The sequence below is a fragment of the Macrobrachium rosenbergii genome, chromosome 7 (assembly GCF_040412425.1).
Source record: "Macrobrachium rosenbergii isolate ZJJX-2024 chromosome 7, ASM4041242v1, whole genome shotgun sequence".
NCBI classification, from domain to species: domain Eukaryota; kingdom Metazoa; phylum Arthropoda; class Malacostraca; order Decapoda; family Palaemonidae; genus Macrobrachium; species Macrobrachium rosenbergii.
Window position 1 is genome coordinate 29,638,492 of NC_089747.1, and position 23,883 is coordinate 29,662,374.

The 23,883-nt window shown below is 38.3% G+C and overlaps 1 protein-coding gene across 4 annotated transcripts in view; it reads right to left on the reverse strand.

The window, feature by feature from the left end:
* IleRS (Isoleucyl-tRNA synthetase) overlaps window positions 1–23,883 on the reverse strand; it is a 173,882-nt gene that overhangs the window by 24,162 nt on the left and 125,837 nt on the right. For all 4 annotated transcript variants that reach the window (XM_067106897.1, XM_067106896.1, XM_067106895.1 and 1 more), the window contains 7 exons: window positions 20,141–20,291; window positions 8,705–8,893; window positions 7,836–7,969; window positions 7,440–7,589; window positions 6,797–7,233; window positions 3,406–3,505; window positions 2,792–2,974 (listed from right to left, as the gene is read on the reverse strand). In XM_067106897.1, the coding sequence (XP_066962998.1) occupies window positions 2,792–2,974; window positions 3,406–3,505; window positions 6,797–7,233; window positions 7,440–7,589; window positions 7,836–7,969; window positions 8,705–8,893; window positions 20,141–20,291 (1,344 nt within the window). The remainder of the gene's footprint in view (window positions 1–2,791; window positions 2,975–3,405; window positions 3,506–6,796; window positions 7,234–7,439; window positions 7,590–7,835; window positions 7,970–8,704; window positions 8,894–20,140; window positions 20,292–23,883) is intronic.

Genomic DNA, 23,883 nt, shown 5'->3' on the forward strand with positions numbered 1-23,883 from the left:
TGTATCAATAATATTTCTTAAAATGTTACAGTAATGTAATACAATAATCCCTCAATTATCTGGATTAATAGTACCAAGAGCCTGTCCGATAATGGCAGGTAAAAAATATCTAGTGATGTTCAAAGGCAACTCCATACCCTTCCTCACCTAACCTTGTCAATACCACACAACTGTAAACACTCAATATTCTTATAAACAACAATCTTTAAACTTTACACTGAAAACTTTATGCATAAGGCAATTATCTACCTTTTTTCCTCTATATTTGTAACAAAATATACTACCAAAATGCACTGAAAAAAATTGTAACCCCTTCTTTTTCTGTCTCTCGTGAATGACACAATTCATTATGTAGGTAGCCTATCTGTGTTTACCCACAGCCTATCATGGTTTTATGACTACACGCAGTCCCCGGTTTATGATGGGGATTCCGTTCTTACGCTGCATCGTAAACTAAAAAATCGTTGAAAATCCTAAGAAAACCTTACTTTTAATGCTCTGGGTGTATTGAAATCGATGTAAACTGCATTTTCATTGAGTTTTTCATAAAAACCTCCAAATTTTGATTATTCTGCTGTTTTGGAGCCATATTTCTTCCGTTGGATTGGCGTACGATGCGTCGTAACCCTGGAACGTGTCGTAAACCAGGAAATAATTTCTGATGAATATATCTGAAAAGCGTCGTAACCTCGGAACGTCGTAAGCCATACAGGTAGTAAACCAGGTACTGCCTGTATTAGTATATTTCTATACAGCAATTTTCTTATCAGTTGTTATCACATTGTATTACCATATATGAGATACAAACTGTATATGCATGAACTATAGACCTGTATCCATTTGCATAAGTCAAGTAGGCTATTACACCTGTATTTAAGATAAAGGTATGGTAATGAAACTGGTATTTTACTTATTGAATCCATTTATATTGTATTATCAAGTTATATCATCATTGTAATATATATAAGGAAACCAATTGGCTGCCATTTATATTGTTACTTTCTTAGAACCAGCTGATTGAGCCTACTAGTGAAAGACTTAGGAAAATCATTTTTTAGTTGCTACTAGAAACGAACGTATTACTGGAATTATTATTTTTATTTTTGTAAATAAATGTAAAATGGGTTTACAGAGGTAAACTAATATACTTTATGTTTGAGTAAAATCACTCAAAATCGCAAAAGCAGCTGTTTCCCTCGATTCATTTTTTTATGTCACAGTCGATGTTGTTTGTGTCAGTTCTTTGGGAAGTGGTTGTTAATGATAAGAGATGTTTATGAATTGTTAAAATACACCATAAGTTTGGTAATCTTGTTTGAAAGCCTAAGTACAATCTACCAAAATGAAATTTGTTCGGTTTGTAAAATACAAATTGAATTTATGTATTACAACACCCGGTGTTTACATCTTTACAGTACATGGGCATTTCTCGATGACGACTGTTCAAAGAACACAAAAGTAGTTGATCATTTTCTGTTTTATTGGAATTAATGATTTTTCATTCCACCTTATAACATCACAGAAGCTTTACTTGTATGCCTGAGTGTGTGTGTGTGTGTGTGTTTACATGTACATCTGGCATATCATTAATGTTGAAGTTAGTCTCTCTATATGATGTGCATGTTTGTGTTTCTTAGCATGTCATCACATCTGCCATTCTTTATTGCTTTGCTTGATTTACTGTAGTATTTCATTACAAGTTTAGTTGACTCTAAGTATGATTATCACACACATAACAATACACATGAAAATATTTTATCACTGTTGACAATTCATCTCTCTCTCTCTCTCTCTCTCTATACCCTATGCACACGACTGCATCCCCAAACCCTCCCAGCCAGGGAAACTGCTCACAAGATCCACCAACATTCCTCTACACAGCCTTACTGCACCTCCTCTCACACAGCACCCAGCCATCCGGACCAACCACAACCCCCCCTCCCCAAAACCCTTTCTCGGTCTGTTTAAGTGTAAGCAGTGTTGCCAACATTTTGACGAGGTTGAGCAGCATTGCCAACCATCGAAGGGCAATTTTTCAAATTTTTTAAAAATTACATGTCATATATCTTTGGGGCCTTGGTTCCTGGTCTGGGTGTGTCGAATAATAGCAATCCTGATAATTGAGGGATTACTGTATTTCTTTAAAGGTTATAGTACTGTAACCTTCAAAACTTTCTCAAGAGTCCAGGAACATAACTCTCATTATTAAGGTTGTTTCTTATAGGAAAATTACGTTTAAATAACACTATTTAAGAAACATAACCCATGTTATTCAAGATGTAACTGTACCTGATTAGACATTTGTCTATTGTCCAGTTACCACGCTACCCATAAATGACTATCAAATTCACAAGTGTCAACACTGGTGTTGCAAGAGAAATATAATTTAGGTCTCTTCTATTTCTTAAATTTTTCATATCCTTTTTACTTATCAAATTCATAAACACATTAGAATCAGCATCAAACCAATTCTCAACCTAAGTGAATATGGAGTTTAATCAATAACCACCCAGGTTACTTAAAATTAAATAACTTGAGAATATCTATTATTTATACTCAAATTTTACACTATTTTTTCAATGATAATTAGCCTTCTAATTTTTTATAGAATGTTTACTTCTCCTGTTTTGTTTAAGTCTAAATGACCTTGAGGTATATACAGCCTAACAAACTTTGTAAGTTATTTATTTATGAATGCAAAAAAAATGACAAATAGTTTACCAAACACTGTGAGGACATTAAACATAAAATATTACCCTTACAATTTTTAAAAGAAACCACATAGTTCTACCTGAGCGTAAGGCATCGATCCTGATTCAAACCAACAATCAAAAACTTCAGGAATGCGCTTCAGTGGAGGTTTTCCCAGTCTTGATGAAGGAATAGTGATGTGGTCTATATTATCTCGATGAAGGTCACTTACTTTTTCCCCAGAGAGTTTCTCTAGTTCAGCTATACTACCAACACAGACAACCTGAAAGTACAATGTCATGCATTACTCTCAAACTTCTACAGTAAGAGTAAATTTTCTCTTAAGGTGAATTTACTAATGAAGGAAATATTTGTCTTACACCTTCGTTTCCTTAGGCTACAATGAAAAAGCTTGAGCAGCTTTGAAGAAACAAGGGCAAATAAATTTGTCTTCTGCAAATCTAAAGTGTCATTAACTCTGTCCATGTTACCTTCAACAACAACCACAATAGTGGTGATAGAAACAATACCAAAATAAAAAGTTCATATATTTATTTAAAGCCTAATGAAAGGGTACATATACTGTATTCTCATCTCATTTTTTCACACATTATGAACCAATCGAGAATTCACAATTTACTAAAAGAGTACAATGATCATCTAATAAAATCTGCTCCCTAAGAGTAAAGCCTTTCAACTATCTATATTACATACCTCTTGAAAATCATCAGAGACCCAAAGGGGTATGGGGGTTCCCCAGTACCGATTACGACTCACTGCCCAATCCCTTGCTTCTCGAAGCCAATTAGCAAACCTGAAAAGATTAATATGTTTGTCAAAGAAAACAAGACTACACATTTGATGAAGAACGGATTCACACTATACATTTTGATTTCCAATGTCTCTTGTATATACACATTCTATAAAGAAATCAATGAGGATATTCTAACAATACATACCATTGTCATTTGCATTTCGTTCATAAGGCTCAAGATAGGTTTGGAAAAAATCTCGACGAATAAAACATATAATATGCTCGTGCAGTTAGCCATGGGGAAAAGTTTTTTAAAAACATTCAAATTGCACATGCCACACCAACAGGTAAGAACTTAATCAAAACAAACACTCAGGGGATGCTAATATCCATGAGCTGCCTTGTTCTGCACAGCATCCACACATGAGTCATCCTGCATCTCCTCAAGTGCACACCACCACACTCCACATTTGGACTCATTAGCCTTCTCCCGTGCTCATCTCTCGCACAGTCTCAGCACTATGTTATTTCTGTTATAACCTGAGCAACGGCTCCATAGCATGCCAGATGTGTTTCAAGTGGTAGTGAGAATAAGTCAGAGAGGGCTCATAATGCAGTTTCAGGGTTGTACAAAGGGACTTGAAACATACTTTATATTTTAGATTTTGTATTTTATACATTGCATTATATAAATATATATATATATATATATATATATATATATATATATATATATATATATATATATATATATATATATATATATATATATATATTTATATATATTTATACACATACACACATATATACCCTAATGATATGTCTTATGATATGTGAAAGTAATATGTTTTCTGCCAAATTTTGTGATATGTTTCTTTCAGATTTCTCATGTGTTGCAAAATATAACAAGGTGATTTTGTAATATGTATGATTTTGTACAATGCTTGTATATGTTTTCTTTTGTCATCGTCATATATGGACTGAAATAACATTAATAATGTTTGGGGGAGATGTTGAGAATCAAATCTTACAAAGGTTGGTTGGTTGGGTGGTAAGATAAGATGTCTTCCTGTAGCCATGTTTACACAGCTGAGTGTACTCAAGCGTGTGACCACAAAGGAAATGGGTATGTAGGAGAGATTTTCAGAAACCACTTATGTTATCAGTAAAAAGGGAACTAGCAAATGCAAGCAATAGTGAGCATCTGCCAGTTTTAAATTAAAATCTTGCAAAATCACAAAACAGCTTACCGATGTAAACACCTCAGTTCTCTCTCTCTCTCTCTCTCTCTCTCTCTCTCTCTCTCTCTCTCTCTCTCTCTCTCTCTCTCTCTCTCTCTCTCTCTCTCATAGAGCAATATTCACAAATTACTGATTTTTATTTTATTTCCATGATTAAACACATTTTTTATGATAAAAAAATAGTTTACTAATTTTCAAATATTGACATTAAGGTAACCACAGCAAAGTATCAATAAATTTTTAAATTAAAATCCTGCAAAATCACAAAACAACTTACCAATGTTAACACTCTCTCTCTCTCTCTCTCTCTCTCTCTCTCTCTCTCTCTCTCTCTCTCTCTCTCTCTCTCTCTCCATAATAATTCATGAAAAATTTCACTCAATAAAAATGCAGGTTATGTTGTTTTCAAGACACCAAAAGGATTAAAAGTAAGGTTTTCTTACCATTTTCAACGATAATTAGCAAATATTTTACATGTACAGTATGCTCTATCATCTAAAAACACTACAGTAGTAATATTTCAAATACACCTTACATTACCCTTAAAGGAGAGAGAGAGAGAGAGAGAGAGAGAGAGAGAGAGAGAGAGAGAGAGAGAGAGAGAGAGAGAGAGAGAGAGAGAGAGAGATAATGCATCATAACCCTGTTAAGCTCATTCCAGGGTGGGCCTTGAATCTCTCTCTCTCTCTCTCTCTCTATATAGCAATATTCACTAATTACTGATTTTTATTTTATTTTCATGGAAATGTTTACATGGTGTTTATTTCACCACATTTAACTCAGTTCAGAGCGCTTTCCTTGCTTCTAGTTAACATAAATGAATCTCGAGTCTAGATACTTTATTTATAAGGGGCAAGGTTATTTTTCATTATACTAAGTGTTTTTAATCAAAATATAACTAAAATATATCTCGTTGTAAAATTAATTTATCTAATATTTTCGTTAGTGGACGATTGACGATGGCTGTTTGGGGGCGTGTTGTGTAAAAAAAATTCAAGATTCCATTCGCTATTTTCACTTGATTTCACCGTAATACGAGCTTTACATATTCATCATTTATCGGCGTAAAAATGACAGTAATGTGTTCTTTCATGCCCAGTAGTTTTGATTAAAATATTTTCTCTCCTATTCTAATTACGATGGTTTCATCCATGTTGCCAGTGCACGATAATTTACAGTATGGCCATTAGCAGCTTGAACATTGTTTTCTCAGTTTCAGCTACAACTTGCAGCTTAAATTTAGCAGTATATTTCATGACGATCTTTCATCCATACCAAATAAGGGTATAACGTAAAAATATATCAGTCCTATTCTACTTAATGTCATTTGTGCCATAACCTATGGTACATAATTGTTTATTACCGTACGATGGTTGAAATACAGGTAAGCAGCTGTTGTTATCCGATTCGATTATAAGCAAAACAACAGTTTCTTGGTTGGTTGTTTATGGCTGTATGCATTTATGCAAACGTATAACATTACTAACAATACTTTTATCATTCTCTTTTACTTTTTTAACTAGAAGATGGGATAAAGAGATGGAGGAAAAGTTTTCTATTGTAATTTGGTCTCTCTCACTGCCTGATTATGCTGCTGCCTGCGCCCGAGCGAAATTTAAAAATATTTTATAAATAATATTTTTGTATCAGTATTAATTGCTTACCCCATTGCAAAATCAAATTACCATAGGGTGAATTATCGTAACTCGAGCATTACCCAAGTATTTTAATATTTTTATCACAAAAAGTGCATTTAGTCATGAAAATGAGATGAAAATATAGTATTTAGTGAATATTTCTCAGTGAAAAATACCACGAATGGGCAAATTTTCCACAAATAATGGGTAGATACATTCCAAAGAGAAATCCGTGAATACATGAGTCCGCAAATTGTGAGAACGCGAACATGGGAAGTTTACTGTACTTCAAAATTGGTAATAACCTCAAAGCTGTAAAATGTATTAAAACTTAATTCTTATGTAAAGAAGGAAAAAAATTCATATTAATAAGAAACCAATTGATGGATATAGTAACACTGGAAAAACAATGCAGATATAAATGAATAGTAAAGGGTAATAGATTGTGTTTATAAAAACAGAGCAATAGGTACCTTTTGTCCTTGACGAAGCTAGGAACCCAGTATGTTTTTTCGTTACTTGCTAACAACTTCTCCTGCATCTGTTCTACTCTGATAAACCAAGAGGGAACAGCGCGATAAATGAGTGGCGTATCAGACCTCCAGCAGAAGGGATAGCTATGATTTACACGATCAGCCTGAACAAGCCGCCCTCGAGATTTTAGAAGCTTTATGATATCAGGATCAGCTTCTTTGACATGAACCCCCTTGAAGTCAGTTACAGGAAGGACAAATCGACCAGCATCATCCACTGGACAAATGGGCTCTTCATCACGCGTAATGATACCATAACTCAAACTTATCCTGAAATCATCTTCACCAAAGTAAGGGGCCTGGTGGACTATACCTGTGCCAGACTCACTGCTTACATAGCCATCACACAGCACTCTAAAGGCCCCATTGGCTTCTTTCTGAAAAGTTATAAAGATATTAAACTTCCAACAACACTCAAAACTTAATGGAAGTACAGTATTTACAAAATTACAAAATTAAGAAAATACTACTGACCATGCTAAGCCAAGGTACACGTTGAAACCAACATTTACACTGAAAATCTTGTAAGCATTTATTCCAAGATATTAACCAACATAACAGATAAAAAGGAATAAAGGCCAACCCTTTTAAAGTAATCAAAGATAGGCTCATAATGGATCCCCTCAAGCTCCTTCCCTTTGTATTTCTGCAGCACGTCATATTCACTCTCATTTTTGAACATCTGACAAAGTCGGGCCTCCATCAGTATGTACTTTCCACTCTTTTCTTTAGTCTGTGAAGAGGAAAACTGTACCTGAGTATAAACCAGATTCACCAAGAAATTTGGAAATGGTTATCACCCACTTTTCAACTACATGAATTAGTTACCTAAAAAATATTCTTAATAGAAATACACACATGAGAAACATTTTACTCTACAGAAAATTGTAAAAGTGAATACTGTATACAAAAAGGAAGCAGAACTCAAAAAGCAATTTTTTTTTCCAAAACATATTGTATACAATCATTTCAACCTCACCTTTCCTTGAACCTTCACATAATCAAGCTCAGGATTGACACAAAGGGCAAGATTTGAAGGTAATGTCCAGGGAGTGGTTGTCCATGCCACCAGCAAAACATCAGGTTCACCAATGATTGGAAAGTTTACTACCACTGCAACATTAATCACAAAACTGGTAACATAAACCATATTTCATAGTCAAGTCAGTTAACAGGAGGAGGTTATTTGGTCTCAAGATTTTATAAACAGCACATACACAAATGAATATTGCAATCAGATTAAAGTAAAACGAGAAATTTACTCTGCTGGCAATGTGAATAGAAATGAAAAAAAAAAAGTTTAAATAAATGAACAGCTTCTATCAAATCAGCTTTATATATTTTGAGTTTATGTATTTTTTAAATTTATAAGCTTTAACCTCCTAATTCAGTATTATTGTAACGAAACTGGTCACTGACACAGCTGTTTCACATCTGTCTTCTAACTCTAACCTCTCTGGAATAAACAGAACTGCTTCCATGTATTTTAAAGCAAAATTCAATCTCTCATTTGGATCCTACTACATATTTTAAATTACAGCAACAAAAGTACTCTTGGGTGGTTATGAATGTCACAAGCAACAACCCAATTCTTTCTCAAAGCTGCTACAATAATATCAGCGGTCATCTTCTTTTATCATCCTATTTTTTCCTTTCTCTTTCTAACTTCAAATTGAACTAGCTGAAGGTACTTAGCAGAAACAAACTAAGTATGTTTAGCAGAGACAGACAAAAAAGTGAAATACTGTCCACAAATTTACCATATTGAATATTTAACCCATGAGCTAAATCAAATATTAAAGAAACAACATTATACAGGTAAGAAAAACTATATATATACCAACTAACCTGAAGGATCTTGAGTGTCTTTGTAATTCTGGCCAGCTTCAAAATTTGAGAGAGGTGTGGAGCAAGCTGTTGAAAAAGGCATCACCTTGAAGCCACGATACACAAAGCCCTTCTGGTATAGTTGTGAAAATATCCACCAGATTGTCTCCATATACCAAGGATAGAGGGTTTTGTAATCATTCTTGAAGTCTGAAATACAGAGAAACTTCAAATTAAACTGATATACTATACTTTAATTCTTAACTTTCACTGGGCTGGGCAAGAAAAGGTAAAAATTAACAGCACAGAATATAATAATAAATGAGCATGACACTTGATAATTAGAAAAATGTTTTGACAAAGAATAATAAGTATGTTGTATATTTTCTAAATATATAACCAGAGCCTATTAACTAAGAGTATTCCTCTGGAAGAGCTGAAACTGGTCTGTGACATTTGGTAACAAGGTAGTTAACTAAAGGTTAAGGGGTATGAGTGCGGGAACACCTTTCACTTTGTTATTTGTTACTACAGAAATACAAACCATCTCTATTCATGTAGAAGACTCACTCATAAAGTGGGAGGTCACCACAGTCAAGTTACTGGAAGCTCAAATCAACCCGGAAATGTTACAATCCATCACAAATGTGAGCAAGGGGAGCAATGACTCTTGTAACCTCCTGCTCAGTCCATCATAGGGATGTCTGAGTGGTAGGGCTCTCAACAGGGATAGCCTTGCTCAAATTAGGAAATCTTCACAGAACCCAGTAAGGTTAAACAAGTCAAAAAGCAACTATATCTGGCTAATATCATTAACGGGTTCAAGAGGGTATAGTTCTACCAGCAAACCACCTCCCACTTTTTTACAAGGAAGAGTGGAGAGAGATGTATCTTAAAGACAAAACTCTAAATCTGGAGCTCAATTGTGTACCTTACCTGTATCAAGGCCTAATCCAACAGGTACTCAGCCTGAGCTAATGGTCCACACAGTGAGAGAGAAGGAAGAAGGAAAAGACTGATTTGTCAATATTCATCCTCAGACTTGCACTCCAAGCACTCCAATACTTATCTGTCAAAGCTGGGTGACTACTCAACCTGTTAAGCAGCCACCACAGGTCCCAAAGAAAAGGTGTTCAAGGACTTGTGGGAGATACCACTACAGTAACAAATTCCACTGATCTTGAAAGGAGGAGGGTCCTACTGCATATTCCCAGCTCACACTCCACAGACCAAGATAGCAACAAGTTAGTCCCCTCTAATTATCACTGTCTTGAGTGATGGGGGGGGAGGTCATTGGAAGTTCAGATTAATGAATCTGCAGAAAAAAATATTTTCAAGTTTTAAGTACCTTGTATTTTTCATAGGTATACAAACCAAGTCTCTTATGTAATTGTATTCCTCAGTGTGAGCTGGAATCACTCGCTGAAACTTGGTGACAGTGTACTTAACTGGTGATTATGAGGGGTGAGTAAGGGAATACCTTCACTCACCTGATGTCACCTACATCATGGACAAAGTGGGGTGGTTGAGGTATGAAATATAAAAGGCTCTGCTGTGTGTGTCTAGGAATAAAACAAATTACTTCTTGGTCTAGCATAAAGATGACAGAGCAATACAGACCTACACTTAAAGAGAGATATGCAAGATTTCCTGGATTATAGCTGTACTGCCACCTGCCCTCCCTTGTTGAAAAGGAGAGCAAAGTGAGTCACTCCTTATCCACCAAAACTCTAAGACTGGCTGCTGAATTCAATCAACATGCATCTATACCCAATCCAACATGTACTCAGCCTGAATTACCAGGCAAGATATTTTTCTGCTCTAAAGGAGCTTGATTACACAACCTTCTTAGCAGCCACCACAGGCTCCAAGGGAAGATGTCCGAGGGCTTGTGGGTGATGTCCCTCTGGTAGAATAAGATAAGGATGGTCTCATGCTTCAGATATCTGCTGTCATTACCTGTCACCAAAATGTTACTCAGAAGTGCCACAGACAGTTCCAGACCCCCAACTTAGTGAGTTTTACCCAAAACTGTATAACTGTCTGCTTCACCTAAAGTGTTGTAAGCTTATATGATTTTAAGAACCCAGAATGCAAAGGGGCATTCTGGTCTAAGAGGTTAGTTCCCACATGGGTATAACCTCCAGTTCATACCAGGTCTAAAAGATTCTTGTAGGGACCACCAGCAAGGTCCCAGAGAGAGGAAAAACAAATGCTCTCATATCTCCAGTCAAGAACTGATGAGTTTTGGTTTCTGGCACAAACCAAGGATTAATGAGACAGAGATTCAAATCTACTAAGTACTGGACAAGAAGGCTGTGTTATTCACCAATATGCTTTTTTGAGGCTATGGGTAGCAGGAAGACATCTATCTGGATGCATCATATGATAGCTGAGATTTGAGGAACTCCAGAGATGAGGTATGTGTCATCCAAGCACTACAAGAGATCCTCTCTGAGCTCCCAGCACAAGGGCATGAGCTGGGAGGGAAGGTTGCTTGGAACTGACCCACCGCTTTAGTTGCAACTTAAGTGAGCACAGGTAGATTTGCTATTATAGAACAAGCTTCTCCAAAGACGACAGGTGGCTGCAGAGGATGAAAACCACATCCTGCTCCACAGGCTAAAGATTCTTGAGAGGGCAAGACAGAACAAAGCTCCTTATCAGGCACAGATAAGTCAAATGAAAAAGAGCTTTAACCTTCAGTATCAAGGCCTGACTTATGGCAGCAACAACCTTTCACCACTGAGGCTGAGGAATTTGTCTTGACAATAGTATACTGTACCAATAAGTCCACAATCCACTGAACAGAGGCTCTGGCCAGAGAGAGACCCTTCCTACAAAATAATTAACAAAAGATAGGCTACTTCCTCTACTGAGCAAGTGGGCCAAGGGGAATCTCTCTGGGAAACAACTTGGAACAAGGTCACTCTAACCCCAGGGTGTCCATCACATGGCTGGTCACTCAGTAGATGTGACATAGTGCAGGAACGGCATGGGCATCCAGACTGTCCCATGGGGTGCAGGAGAGCATCCTCCAGGGTTACCCAGGGATCTGGCACTGAAGAGCAGAATGCCAGGAGCTTCCTGTTTAATTACATGGTGACCAGGCCAATCACCTATGATCCTCAGATCTTGGAATACCTTCCCTGTGTAAGGACTACTCTGTCCCTACTACCTTCTTTGGTAGCTGAACTGGTCTGCCAAATCATTCCTCATTCTAGAAATGTAATCATTCTAGAAATGTAACTGGCTTACAGCTCAACAACATGGTAAACCACTCACTCATGTATCTGCTTCACCAACTAACAAAGGTAAAACACTTGCATTCTGTTTATCAACACTTCAGTGTGCTTGCAGGGCTAGCAATGCAGCTTGCTTTCCCATGTTAATGTGCATATGAGGTTTGTCCTCTACCCACACACCTAAACTGAATTAGCATTTCAGGTGTGCACTACAACCGTCCTTCAATGCACCAGTGAACAGACACATCACGGGTAAAGCTGAGTTTTTGGAACTGTGTGAGGAGGTGACTGTCATCCAGGCACTTCCTAAGATCCTCTCCAATCTCCCCACTCAAGGGCACAAATTGAGAGGGAGGAATGCTTGGAGCTGACCAGTGCTGCTCCAATTGCCACTGAAGTGAGCACAGGTGGAGCTGCTATTATGGAACACCCTTCAATGATGGCAGGTGGATGAGGATGACCTGCCAAAGCCAAGCTGATTGTTCCTGCTGAGACAGGAACTGGGCTGTGACCTCTGAGCTTGCTGATGCGACAGCTGGAGGTGCTCCTGCGTCCATAAGCATGCCTTAGCACTTTGCTTGCTGCTTGGAGATGGAGTAAACATTCTCTGTTTCAGAGTAACTGCCCTCCTGAGGATGCCAGAACTAATCAGTCATCTAGATAACACAGCCAAAGCAAGGTAAGCACCTGTGTGAACAGCAGCAGGGCCATCACCAACTCATCAATGACCATGCCAGTTCCATCTGATCTAAATCTGAAGGACAAGCTCATTTTGACAGAGACTGATAACTGTCACCAACCACAAGTCTGCTTCTCCAGGAGGAAGAGGCAACTCTAAAGCCCTGGAGATTGGTTGCCCACAACTTCCAGTGCTTTCTTCTACAACATCCCTTTCAACACTGCCGACAGGATCAAAGCTTTTATAATTCTGGGGGATATGATAAGAACAGTACTTGTACCTACAACAGATGTGGGTCACAGTCCTTGATGGGTAATCTGCACCCATCTCTGCCACACTGCCCAATGATGTGACAGGTATTCCCTACTAAAGACAGTTAGAGAGAACTACCAACTCAGCATCCCTGCCTCTCTTCTTCCCCTTATGTCCCTTCCTAGCTAGAGCTGGTGGGGGAGGATTAGGAAAGTTCCTTGCCCTTCCTAAAAGAAACAAGACTATGTTCTTTATCTTACTTAAATAGAAGAGGAGACCTCTCCTGACATGAGAGTGCATAAAGATGAACCCAAGAATAGTCCGTTCCGTTGAACAAGACTGTTTCAGACAAAACTTGGTGAGAAAGAGCACAGACATTATGCATCTTCTGGCAAAATGAACTTCCCTGGTATGTAAACAGCAGGAAAGTAGTTTGCTTGATTCCTGGAAAGGAGAGATCCCTCTGATCTGCAGGTCAGACTGTTAACTCGATCCAAGACACCACAAGTAAGCAACGCACTGGCAATCAGAACTGACTCACCTCCTGACTGAACCCTCGAGTATGCTCTGCTGATGAGGAGGGTTCAACAAAGGGGCAGTTTACTTCCCTGAGAGCTTTAATCACACAGAGCCAAATGATCTTTCAAACTATGGTGAGGGGGTTCTGAACAAAACAAAAAAATCTCAGGTTTTAATAAATTCCCTAAAGCAAAAGCACTCTTGGGCTGTGGACTAAAATATCAGACTTAGCAGTGCGGATCACCTAAAATCTATTCAAGGTAGCCATAATTGATTTAAATCATAGTACACAGTTCCATAGACTTTTGTACTGCAACAATTTGAGGTTAACTGGTAACAGCTCGAAACTGTGGTTAACATCCAATAGATTCCATATGACTGGTCAAAACCGAACTACATTCTAGACTCTGCAGTTGAATATTTAAATGCGTTATTGTGCACAATCACCATGGCTTGGACAAAATGGCAATATCCTGAAAGCCTGGCAAAAAAATAAAGGTAAAAAAAGGTAATTTGTTAGGGCTTCATGTTAAAAAATATTTAAATTGTTACTTGGCTTTTTGTTATTGTGGTTCCTTCTTACATGTTTTATTCCTTTCCCCATTTCAGACTGCCTTTGAGGACTAAATTACTACCCACTAAAATCTTCATAGTCCCTTTCTTCCTCCAGGAGACCTGCCTTCTCTGATACATGCCTTCTCAAAAGAAATTTTCTGTGCTGAAATCAAAAGACGGTGACTCTGTCCTATTCCAATTAATTGGCATGTCCTATGCAACCTGTAGTGGACTGCTTTCTTAAAATGTGTGCTGCTGAAGTTTTGTGAAATAATAAGTGTCAGATTGTTGCATTGGATGACTAAAAATTTTTAATTAGACAAAAAACAATGCAATAAAAAAATCTTTGGGACCTGAATGTTGATAATAATCATGTCCAGTTAGTATATAACAGTATTCATTGCTTCCTCTGATGAAATAATTCTTATAATTCTGTCCAAGGAACCTTAAATACAACCAGTTGCCTCATGTCATTAACGTGAAGTACTGAAAAACTAAAGGTGCAGTTCTTTCAAAGTTTAGCCAAGATTGAAATAAAGTTTAGTAAATAATGATTTAATTAGATATTTCCTTAGAATCATTCTTTGGTTGATACTGAATAATAAATTTTTGTAAAAAATTTGAGTTTACAACTGTTTCCAAATAAATTACACAAATACATACCTTCACATTTCCAAACACTCAAAAGTCATCACTTCCAAGAAAAAGTAAACTTTCAATGTAAGAACTATTAGTAGTAGTTAGGGGAACTGGTTCCTGACTCAAAGTCTACCTAATTACATGTGTGTGGCTCAATACGATACTGTAAACTCATGACCCAGAGACCATGTACATCAGGATTCTTGAACAAACCTGGCATCACCAGAGGGTTCGAACACAGAACATGGGTAACTTACACCACAGCTACAGTGCAAGAACACAATCTGCACACACGTGGTCCAAGGCGGAATGGTTCTATTTTGGGCTCCAGGTGCCTCTTTTTTCTCTCTCCAGGGTTTTTCTCTCTCAAGTTTTTTCTCTCTCTCTCTCAGGTTAAAATATTCTGAGAGATTTTTCTATCTATCTATCTGTCTGTCGCCAAAAATATTCTGAAAATAACTCTCTCTCTCTCTCTCTCTCTCTTTAGTTAGTTAGTTATAAATGATTTGTTTAACCAGACCTCTGAACTCTTTTAGGGTTCTTCTTGGGCTGGGAAAAGAATGGGGGAAAGAGTACATAAAAAAATTAAGTAGTTAACTAAATAAATAAATAATAAAAAAAAAGGGTTCTCTTTAACTTGACAGCAATTTCCACAGTACAGAAACAGCTTTTTACTACTGCCTACATGTTAAAATTTAAGAATAGTTGAGTTGAACCCATCTACAGAAATGGCTAAACTTATTCTAAGTAAGAAAAATAAACCCAAATATTCGCATAATGGATATCTTTATGTGTTCGATAAGCATAGCAAGAAGGACCCTAGTACAAAGTTTTGGAGATGTGAAAATAAGAATGAGTGCAAAGCCCGTATCCACACTCAAGACAATGAAATGATAAATGAAATAAATGAACATTCTCATGGTGCTTCAATAGCAAGTGTAGAAGTAGCTGCTATTAAAACTAGTTTAAAGAGTTGGGCTGAAGACTACCAAGATCAGCCTTCGGTAATTATAAGTTCTTGTACAGAGAATATTTCTCAAGCCGCTCAAGGAGCACCTCCAAATTTAGATTTAATGAAGCAAATAATAAAGAGAAGGAGAAATCACTTGAGCCTCGCTCCTCCTAATCCTGTCAATGTTTGTGAATTAGTGATCCCAGATGAATACAAACTTTATATGAAAAACAATGGTGAGCATGAAAACTTTTTAATTGGTGACAATGGTCGATCAGACGAAAGAATTTTAATTTTCGGAAGACAGAGCTGGACTGTGTTTTTACGAGATTCTGACGTGTGGTATTGTGATGGAACATTCAAATTTTCTTCTTATTTTAATGTAATCCTCTTGATATTTTCATTCTTATTTTGGTGAAAAAATTTGGTGCGCCAAAAGTGTGGGCGCCAAAAAACTTGTCGCCAAAAAATCTGGAGCCCAAGAAACGGTGCCAAAAAAACCGCGCCAAAAAGCACCCGACCCGGTCCAAGGACCATGCCCAACAAGCGGGAGGGTAGTGGTAACTATCCCATGTGCTTTAGGAAAACCCAAGGTGTGCCAGCCACAGTCAGTCCTGTTTGAGAAAACACAGCAAAACTTGGGGTACTGAGCACCCTGTCTGCACACCCAATCAATAAGTAAGACTTGGGATACAGAGCACCCTGTCTACACACATACACACACACACACGATAACTTGACTGCTTATGAGCAGAGCATGATTGTACCAATACTACCACCCCTACCCAGAATCCTTTGGGAGTAGCACAAGTGTACATGACACTGGTAGTATGCCTGTCTAAGACACAGGAAGACCCAGGGTACCTAGCTTCCTGTCTGTACATTCACAGTCCAAGGACCATTCATTCACCAAGCAAGAGAAATACAGTGCAACCCCCTTACTCACGCTCACAAGACTGTGCCACACGATCAGTACCATAACCCTTGAACTGAAAGGAGTTTCAGGCCCTTGTCCTCCATCCCATGGACCTCCTGTTGGGCATGAACTCTGAAATAAGCAAGGCCACGAGAGTATAGGCATGGCACCACCATACACACAAATTCTAGGGCCTCTGACTAACCATGAGCCACCAGAATGCAGCAAGTTCAAGTTCACATGCAAACAAACACTGAGCCCCATACAGTGGAGACCTGTCGCACATAAACTCCACCTGATAAGAGCACAGTCTGGGGACTGTCCACTACTCTGGCACAGGGGTAGCACTGGCTATGCCATAAGCTTCTGGTGAAGCACGGGAGATATAGCCCTAGGCATTCCTCTGGCCAAGAAGTGTGGGTCAACCTGGGATACAAAGCTTGCTCAGTGAGACCTATGTCAGCGTTACCTACAGCACATGTATCACAAGGAAGTGGCTGAACATCAACACTTCCCAGAGCCCAATAAAGGCATTCACTCAAAGCCTTATGAGCCTTCTTGTATAAGATCTCAGGCTTTTCTTCTTCCTAAATGAGGATGAGAAGAAAGAGAAGAGCACAAGAAGGAGGAGGAAGAAGGAAAGCACTGGTTTTCCTTGCCCTAGCCCATCTCTTGAATCCTCTGAATCAGCAGCCATGATCAATGTCAAGAGGGTATCTCCCACAGGAAGACCAATACTTAATGGAGGCTCAACAGTGTTGAGCTACTGTGGGAGTAACAACAGCAAACGGTAGCAATCTCTCACCTTCCCCCACATAAGCCCCTCCAGTACAGGAGAGCAGCATACACATGGAAGAAGCAAAGAAAGTAGTGGGTAAAAACTTCTTGCCTTCCTCTTCTGCAAATCCTACCCCTACAGAAGAGCAATAACAGTGGGGGACCCACCTCACAAGAGGGCATGAAGGGCCACATATACTCTCTCATGCCCTTCACACCTCCATTATTCACACGGTTTCTCAAGGGCAAAGTATACCAAAGACTCAAAACAAAAATGAAAGTTCCAGCTTACCAGTCAGCAGGAGCACAGCACGACATCCTCAACTGACAGTGGCTGAAAAAAAAAAAAATGCTTGTTCACTAGGCAAGTGAGGTGCTCCCCTAATTACCCCCTTTAGCCAGCAGTTAACTACCTTGTTGCCAAGTTTCAATAACCAATTCTAGCTTGTGCTAAGGAATACTACTACGTAAGTGATGGTTTGTATGGCCATAGGAACAAACATACTTTATTGTAAAAATATTATTCTTACATGCTCATTAATCACATACAGCCTAAATTGAAATTTAGGAGAAAGGATGAGGAATAGGAACCAAGGAAGACAGGATGTCAAAATGGAAGAACTCTGATCCCTTGTTAACTATGGATAATAGAGAATAAATTTATCATCCAGAACCAAGCAAGGTTCTATAAATTAAAGGATTTGCAATGGAGGACATGATCCTAAAATAAGTCTCACCAAGTACATGAGGCATAAAGGCATGTACATTTTGTTATGGCACATAAAATTTATGTGCCATATTCATGAGAAATGAGATCATGAAGAGGATAAAAATGAGTGACCCAATTTCTCCCAGCTGATAAACAATTACCTGCTATGAAGATTGTTCCCAATGAATAAACAGATTTATGTGTAATATCACACAAGTAGAGTTTAGCAAATGTGTTCTAATGAATTCAAGCACCTTCTCTAAGGATGGCAGAGCTACAGGTTTTACTTAAAAGCTAGGGAGAAGGAGAGAACTCAAAACTCATTTTGAGTAACAAGATGTTCTTTTGTGAGACATCCACCTAAGTCTGTGAAATAACTTTCTAAATCCATTAGAAAATAAAATACAGTAATACCTCGAACTTACGCAAGGTTAAGTTCCAGAACAACTCGTGTAAGGCAAGGATTTGCCTAAGTTTGGCAAGGTCACTAAAAATGCTAATACTAGACATACAGTATATGCTTATTTCTACAGTTAAACCCCAAATATGACAAAATCATGTTCCTAAAGCACTTTAATTTCATTTAAAAGTTAGCTGTACTGTACTGTGTGAGAGAGAGAGAGAGAGAGAGCGGTGGGGGGTTGTCCTTAAGTTAAATATCAAGAGTGAAATTATTCATGAATTATTACGAGAGAGAGAGAGAGAGAGAGAGAGAGAGAGAGAGAGAGAGAGAGAGAGAGAGAGAGAGAGAGAGAGAGAGAGAGAGAGAGGCATGGGGTTTATCAAGAGAAATTATTCATGAATTATTACGTAGAGAGAGAGAGAGAGAGAGAGAGAGAGAGAGAGAGAGAGAGAGAGAGAGAGAGAGAGAGAGAGAGAGAGAGAGAGAGAGAGTTTTGGGGTTTATCAAGAGAAATTATTCATGAATTAATATGGAGAGAGAGAGAGAGAGAGAGAGAGAGAGAGAGAGAGAGAGAGAGAGAGAGAGAAGTAGGTTTGTTCTTACGTTAAATATCAAGAATGAAATTATTCATGAATTATTACGAGAGAGAGAGAGAGAGAGAGAGAGAGATGTGGGAGTTTGTTCTTACATTAAATATCAAGAGAAAAATTATTGATGATGTATAAGAGGGAATAACTTTGGAGAGAGAGAGAGAGAGAGGCAAGTTATTTTTACTTTAGATATCAAAAGATGGAAATTTATGATTTAAGAGAGAGAGAGAGAGAGAGAGAGAGAGAGAGAGAGATTTTTCAGTATCCTTCTGTAGGGGTATTTTATTTGACCATTAGTGGGCAACATTTTCTTCCCTGTGTGGTCAGTGTCAAGGATAAGTGACAGTTAGGTTACACTCCCCATCACTCCAAAGGATCGGAGAAAAGACTGGGGAATCTATTTTATTCTTTTAAAATTTACTACAGAAATGCAAAAATCTGTAATTATATCATGGAAAATATGAAAAAATTAATAAAGTCATGTTTACCCACAAAACTAGAGTATACACAACAAATAAACATACATGTTACATATGTATAAAAAACCTCCCTCTTATCTCAGAGAGAGAGAGAGAGAGAGAGAGAGAGAGAGAGAGAGAGAGAGAGAGAGAGAGAGAGAACAAAAATACACCTCATACGTCAAAGCAAATGTTAAAGTACCGAGAGAGAGAGATGTTTACATCGACAGCTGTTTTGTGATTTTGGTTGATTTTACTGTATTTTAACGTAACGTACTATATTACCATACAGTATTTATGTACAAAAATACAAACTGAAATTTTTCATACCAATTTTACTCATAAAAGCATGAAAATTTATACATTACTTCAAAAACTAAACATAACCACTTCTACATGGTTTCTTGAGGATTTTGCAACTGTCGCGTCTATGAAAAAACCGTGTATGACAAAGTGTCTGTGAATTCATGCAACTCAAAGCACATAATATCGAGGCATTACTGTAATTTAAAAAAAGTATCTTGAGAGTCATATGATGGGCCAAGTGGGAAGAAGGCCAGAAACATTCCATCTGTTGCAGATATTGTTCCTAAATTGTATGTATAATAAATCTATTCCTTCACACAGTATCAAACAATCCTGCAAACCATCACAAGTACTAATACTAAACGAGATACATCCACAGGACTCCTTGTAAAGACTAGTAGTGCTCAGCTCACAATCACTGCCAAACAGTAAACGAAATGCACAAATCACAACTCACCAATCCATCTTCCCAATCTTGACACAATGGTTTCCCATTCATTGGCGTATCTCATAACAATACCTCGGCAAAGCTCATTGTATTTCTTTATTCCCATTTTTGCCACATCTTCAGGACCAGTAATTCCATGGGTTTTATCAATTTCATATTCCTGAAAATAAAAAAACAAAAACTTACGGTGGTCTGATGACATGACAGATTTTTCAGATATTTTAGCAAGGACAAGTACTTAAACACATACCATGTCAGTCGCGCTTTACTAGTAATGTTTTGCAATGTTTGCTTGTAGGATATTTAAAACTGTAGAAAGCAAAACACTAGTTACAAAAATATAAATATTCAATTTACAATTTATTTCTTAAATACCAGGAGACTAACAGGTACAAACACCCATAGTCTTCAGTCTACTTCTGTCCATTTTGAATGTGGGGAGGTAAGGAGGGCAATTTATATAATGGAGAGGTAAGTATTTAAAAAATAGATCTTAAATTAAGTATCTATATTTTTGAAATGAACCTTATCTCTCCATTATATAGCTGACTCCCACATTTGAAACAGGAGGTGGACAAAGCAAAAATCAGCAAACCCTTACAGGCTACTTAGCAACAAAATATTTATACATAAGAGTTTGTTTTACCCAATGAATCAATCCATAGGGTTATTAATGTTGCCTTAGGAGGACTGTCACTCAGGTACGAGATCCTCATCATGAAGATGGCTGAGGTCTCTTTGGAGGATGCCCCTTCAGCAGGAGGAGGAGTAGGGTTACTGTGCCCAAAACCCTGCAGACCCATTGATGGATAACTAACAAATACATATGTACAAAAAAGGTATACAGTACTTCTAATACTCAACACTGAGTACCTCCAAGCTTTCTAAAAACCACAACTAAGTTTAAAAGGCAGTAGACCAAACTAAGCCTACCTATCAATTCAGGACATAATATCCCCTGCACAAACCAGGGGAGTTAATGCTCTGCAATAATTGTATTTAAACTCTACACCATGAAGATAAGCCAAAGCAAGCACAAGATTACCTTGCCACTAAGTGACTTCAATATCTTATCCAATTTTAAGTTCTCAAATTTAAAAGTTGTAGCTATAGCTCACATGACCAGTGGCTTACCTTCCATTAAGGATAGAAATTAGCATGAAAGTCCTAAACTAAAGACCCATTGAAAAGGACATTACATTCTACTCTTAGGAAATGCTGGTTTCCAGATCACTCAAGGCAAAACCTCTGCATCAGGTTTAATTCTGTTAGTGCAATTCCAACAATCCTTACAGACAGTATTGGACACCCAAGGGGTCAAGTTCCTCAAGCCCTAGTGACTCCAAGCTAGGTAAAGATACTGTTGTAGGTAAGGGCCTAGCCCAAAATTGTATTTAGCTCAAAATAAGGCCAAGATTATTGCCCCATCTTTAGTAAGGCCTCCCTACTTCAATCTCAGCTGATCTCAACACCTTAAGGTGCTGATCATTAACCAGATCTAATCGCACATGATGCATTACAAGGAAAGCATGGAACGATATTGAAAGAAGACAGCGGAAAACTCGTACTACTGTACAGACACCACCCAACTTGCAAACGAGTTATGTTTCACAGCCGTTTGTATGTTCAATTGTTTGTAAGTTGGTTACTGTACTCTTCATGCCTATTTAAGTACAGTATGATACAAAATCAATACCATACTGTACATTTTTCATCCTAAAACACAGTACACTGTACATACAGTAATGTAGGTGCAAAAAGCAAAAATGATATTTTAATAATAAAATAAGGTTTGTTCATACTTACCTGGCAGATATATATATAGCTGTATTTCTCGAAATCCGACAGAATTTCAAAACTCGCGGCACACGCAGTGTGGCCAGGTGGTTAGTACTCATTCCAGCGCTGGGAGGCGGGAATCGGGAACCATTCCCATTTTCTATTCAGATTTTCTAGTGCCACTGTCTCAAGAGGGGAGGCGGGTGGGCACAAAGTATATATATCTGCCAGGTAAGTATGAACAAACCTTATTTTATTATTAAAATATCATTTGTTCATGACACTTACCTGCCAGATATATATATAGCTGAATCCCACCGTGAGGAGGTGGAAGAGACAGAATAGGATTTAGGAAACAAATAAATGTAGGCGATTGACACCTTGGTTCTCTTACCTGTTAGCATAGCTGACTTGAGGTTATCTGTCACCCAAGCCTGCTTCTGCTTTTCTAGAGTCTCAGCAAGGTAGGGACCTATAAAGCTGGAGAGATCTGGATGACCTGTCCAAGGGCGTGACCACAATAGGACTAGATCATGCGACCATACAGAGAGGGAGAAGGAGCAACGACCAACCACCTGACCGCCCTATCTAAGGTAATGAACCTAACATAGGCTAAAATTGGGACGTCCATCTCAATGGCCACCCAACAACCAAAAAACAACAACAAGATTAAAAAAATACAACTAACCCCTAAAGGATAGGATGAGTATGCCTCTTCTCCCAACATTGTGTCTGCGGAAGCGTATGGTCCCAGCGAAGAGCAGTCTTCAAATAAATGTCGCCTTCAAGATCCCGCAAGTAATGCGGTTTAACACTGAATTACTTCGCCAGAAGGTAGCGCACCAAGAATATCATTCAGAGACATATTTTGAAAGCCACCAAGTCGCTGATAGCTCTAACTTCATGAGCTTTTGTTTTCAGAAGTCTCATGTCACCTTCTAGGAGGAATGAGCCTCTAATAGTATTTAAAAAGAATGCTAAGGCATTCCTGACATGGGAAGATCAGGTCTCTTCACCGAACACCACAGACTGTCCGATGAGCTCTAGTTTCCTTGGTCTTACAAGAGAACTTGAGAGCCCTGACAGGACACATACAGGACTCTTTCTGACTCCTTTTGTCCAAGCATCTCCGGCTAAAACCCTTTGATCTCAAAAGACTTGGGCTAAGGGTTTGTGCTGATTTTGCTCTGGCTAAGAACAAAGGATTTAGGAGCATACAGCATTAGGGACCCTAAAGCCAATATGTTTGCTAATGGCTTCACTTCACTAATCCTCTTTAGCTGTCGCCAGAGCCGTTAGAAGACAGCTCGTCACGCTCTTGAGGGAAGCCGAAGACAGAGGTTCAAAAGTACTAGACATAAGAAACTTCAGGACAACATCCAGATTCCAAGAAGGTGTCCTGAGTTGAGGAATTTTGACAGTCTCGAAGGATCTCAGTAGATCGTGAAGATCCTTGTTGTCGCACGTTCAGGGGCCTCCTGTGCCTAAAAACTGCCGATAACATAATACTTCTATAGCTCCTTAATAGTCGAGGACTGCCAGTTTATTCTTATGCCTAAGATAAAAGGAAGTCAGCTATTTGTGGTACAGAGGTCGTGGTCGAGGAAACCTCACCCTGCACCATCTCCTAAAACAGACCACTTGTAAATTGGTAGACCGCATTCAAGAAGGTCTCCTGGCATTGGCGATGGCCTTTGCCACAGCTCTAAAAGCCTCTGCTCTGGGCTAACTGGATAGTCTGAACGCGAGTCAGACTCAGAGCGGAGAGGTTTTTGTGGAACCTTTCGAAATGCGGTTGCCTGAGTAGTCCACCTCAGTGGAAGCTGGCTCTGAAAGTCCACTAGAAGGCCAGGGTCTCTGGAACCAACTGGCTATGGCCAGAAGGGGGCCAAAGTCATCCTGTTCTTCTGACATTGCAAACTTCCTATCACTCTCCCAGGATCTTGAAGGGAGGGAAAGCTTAGTGTTTGAGG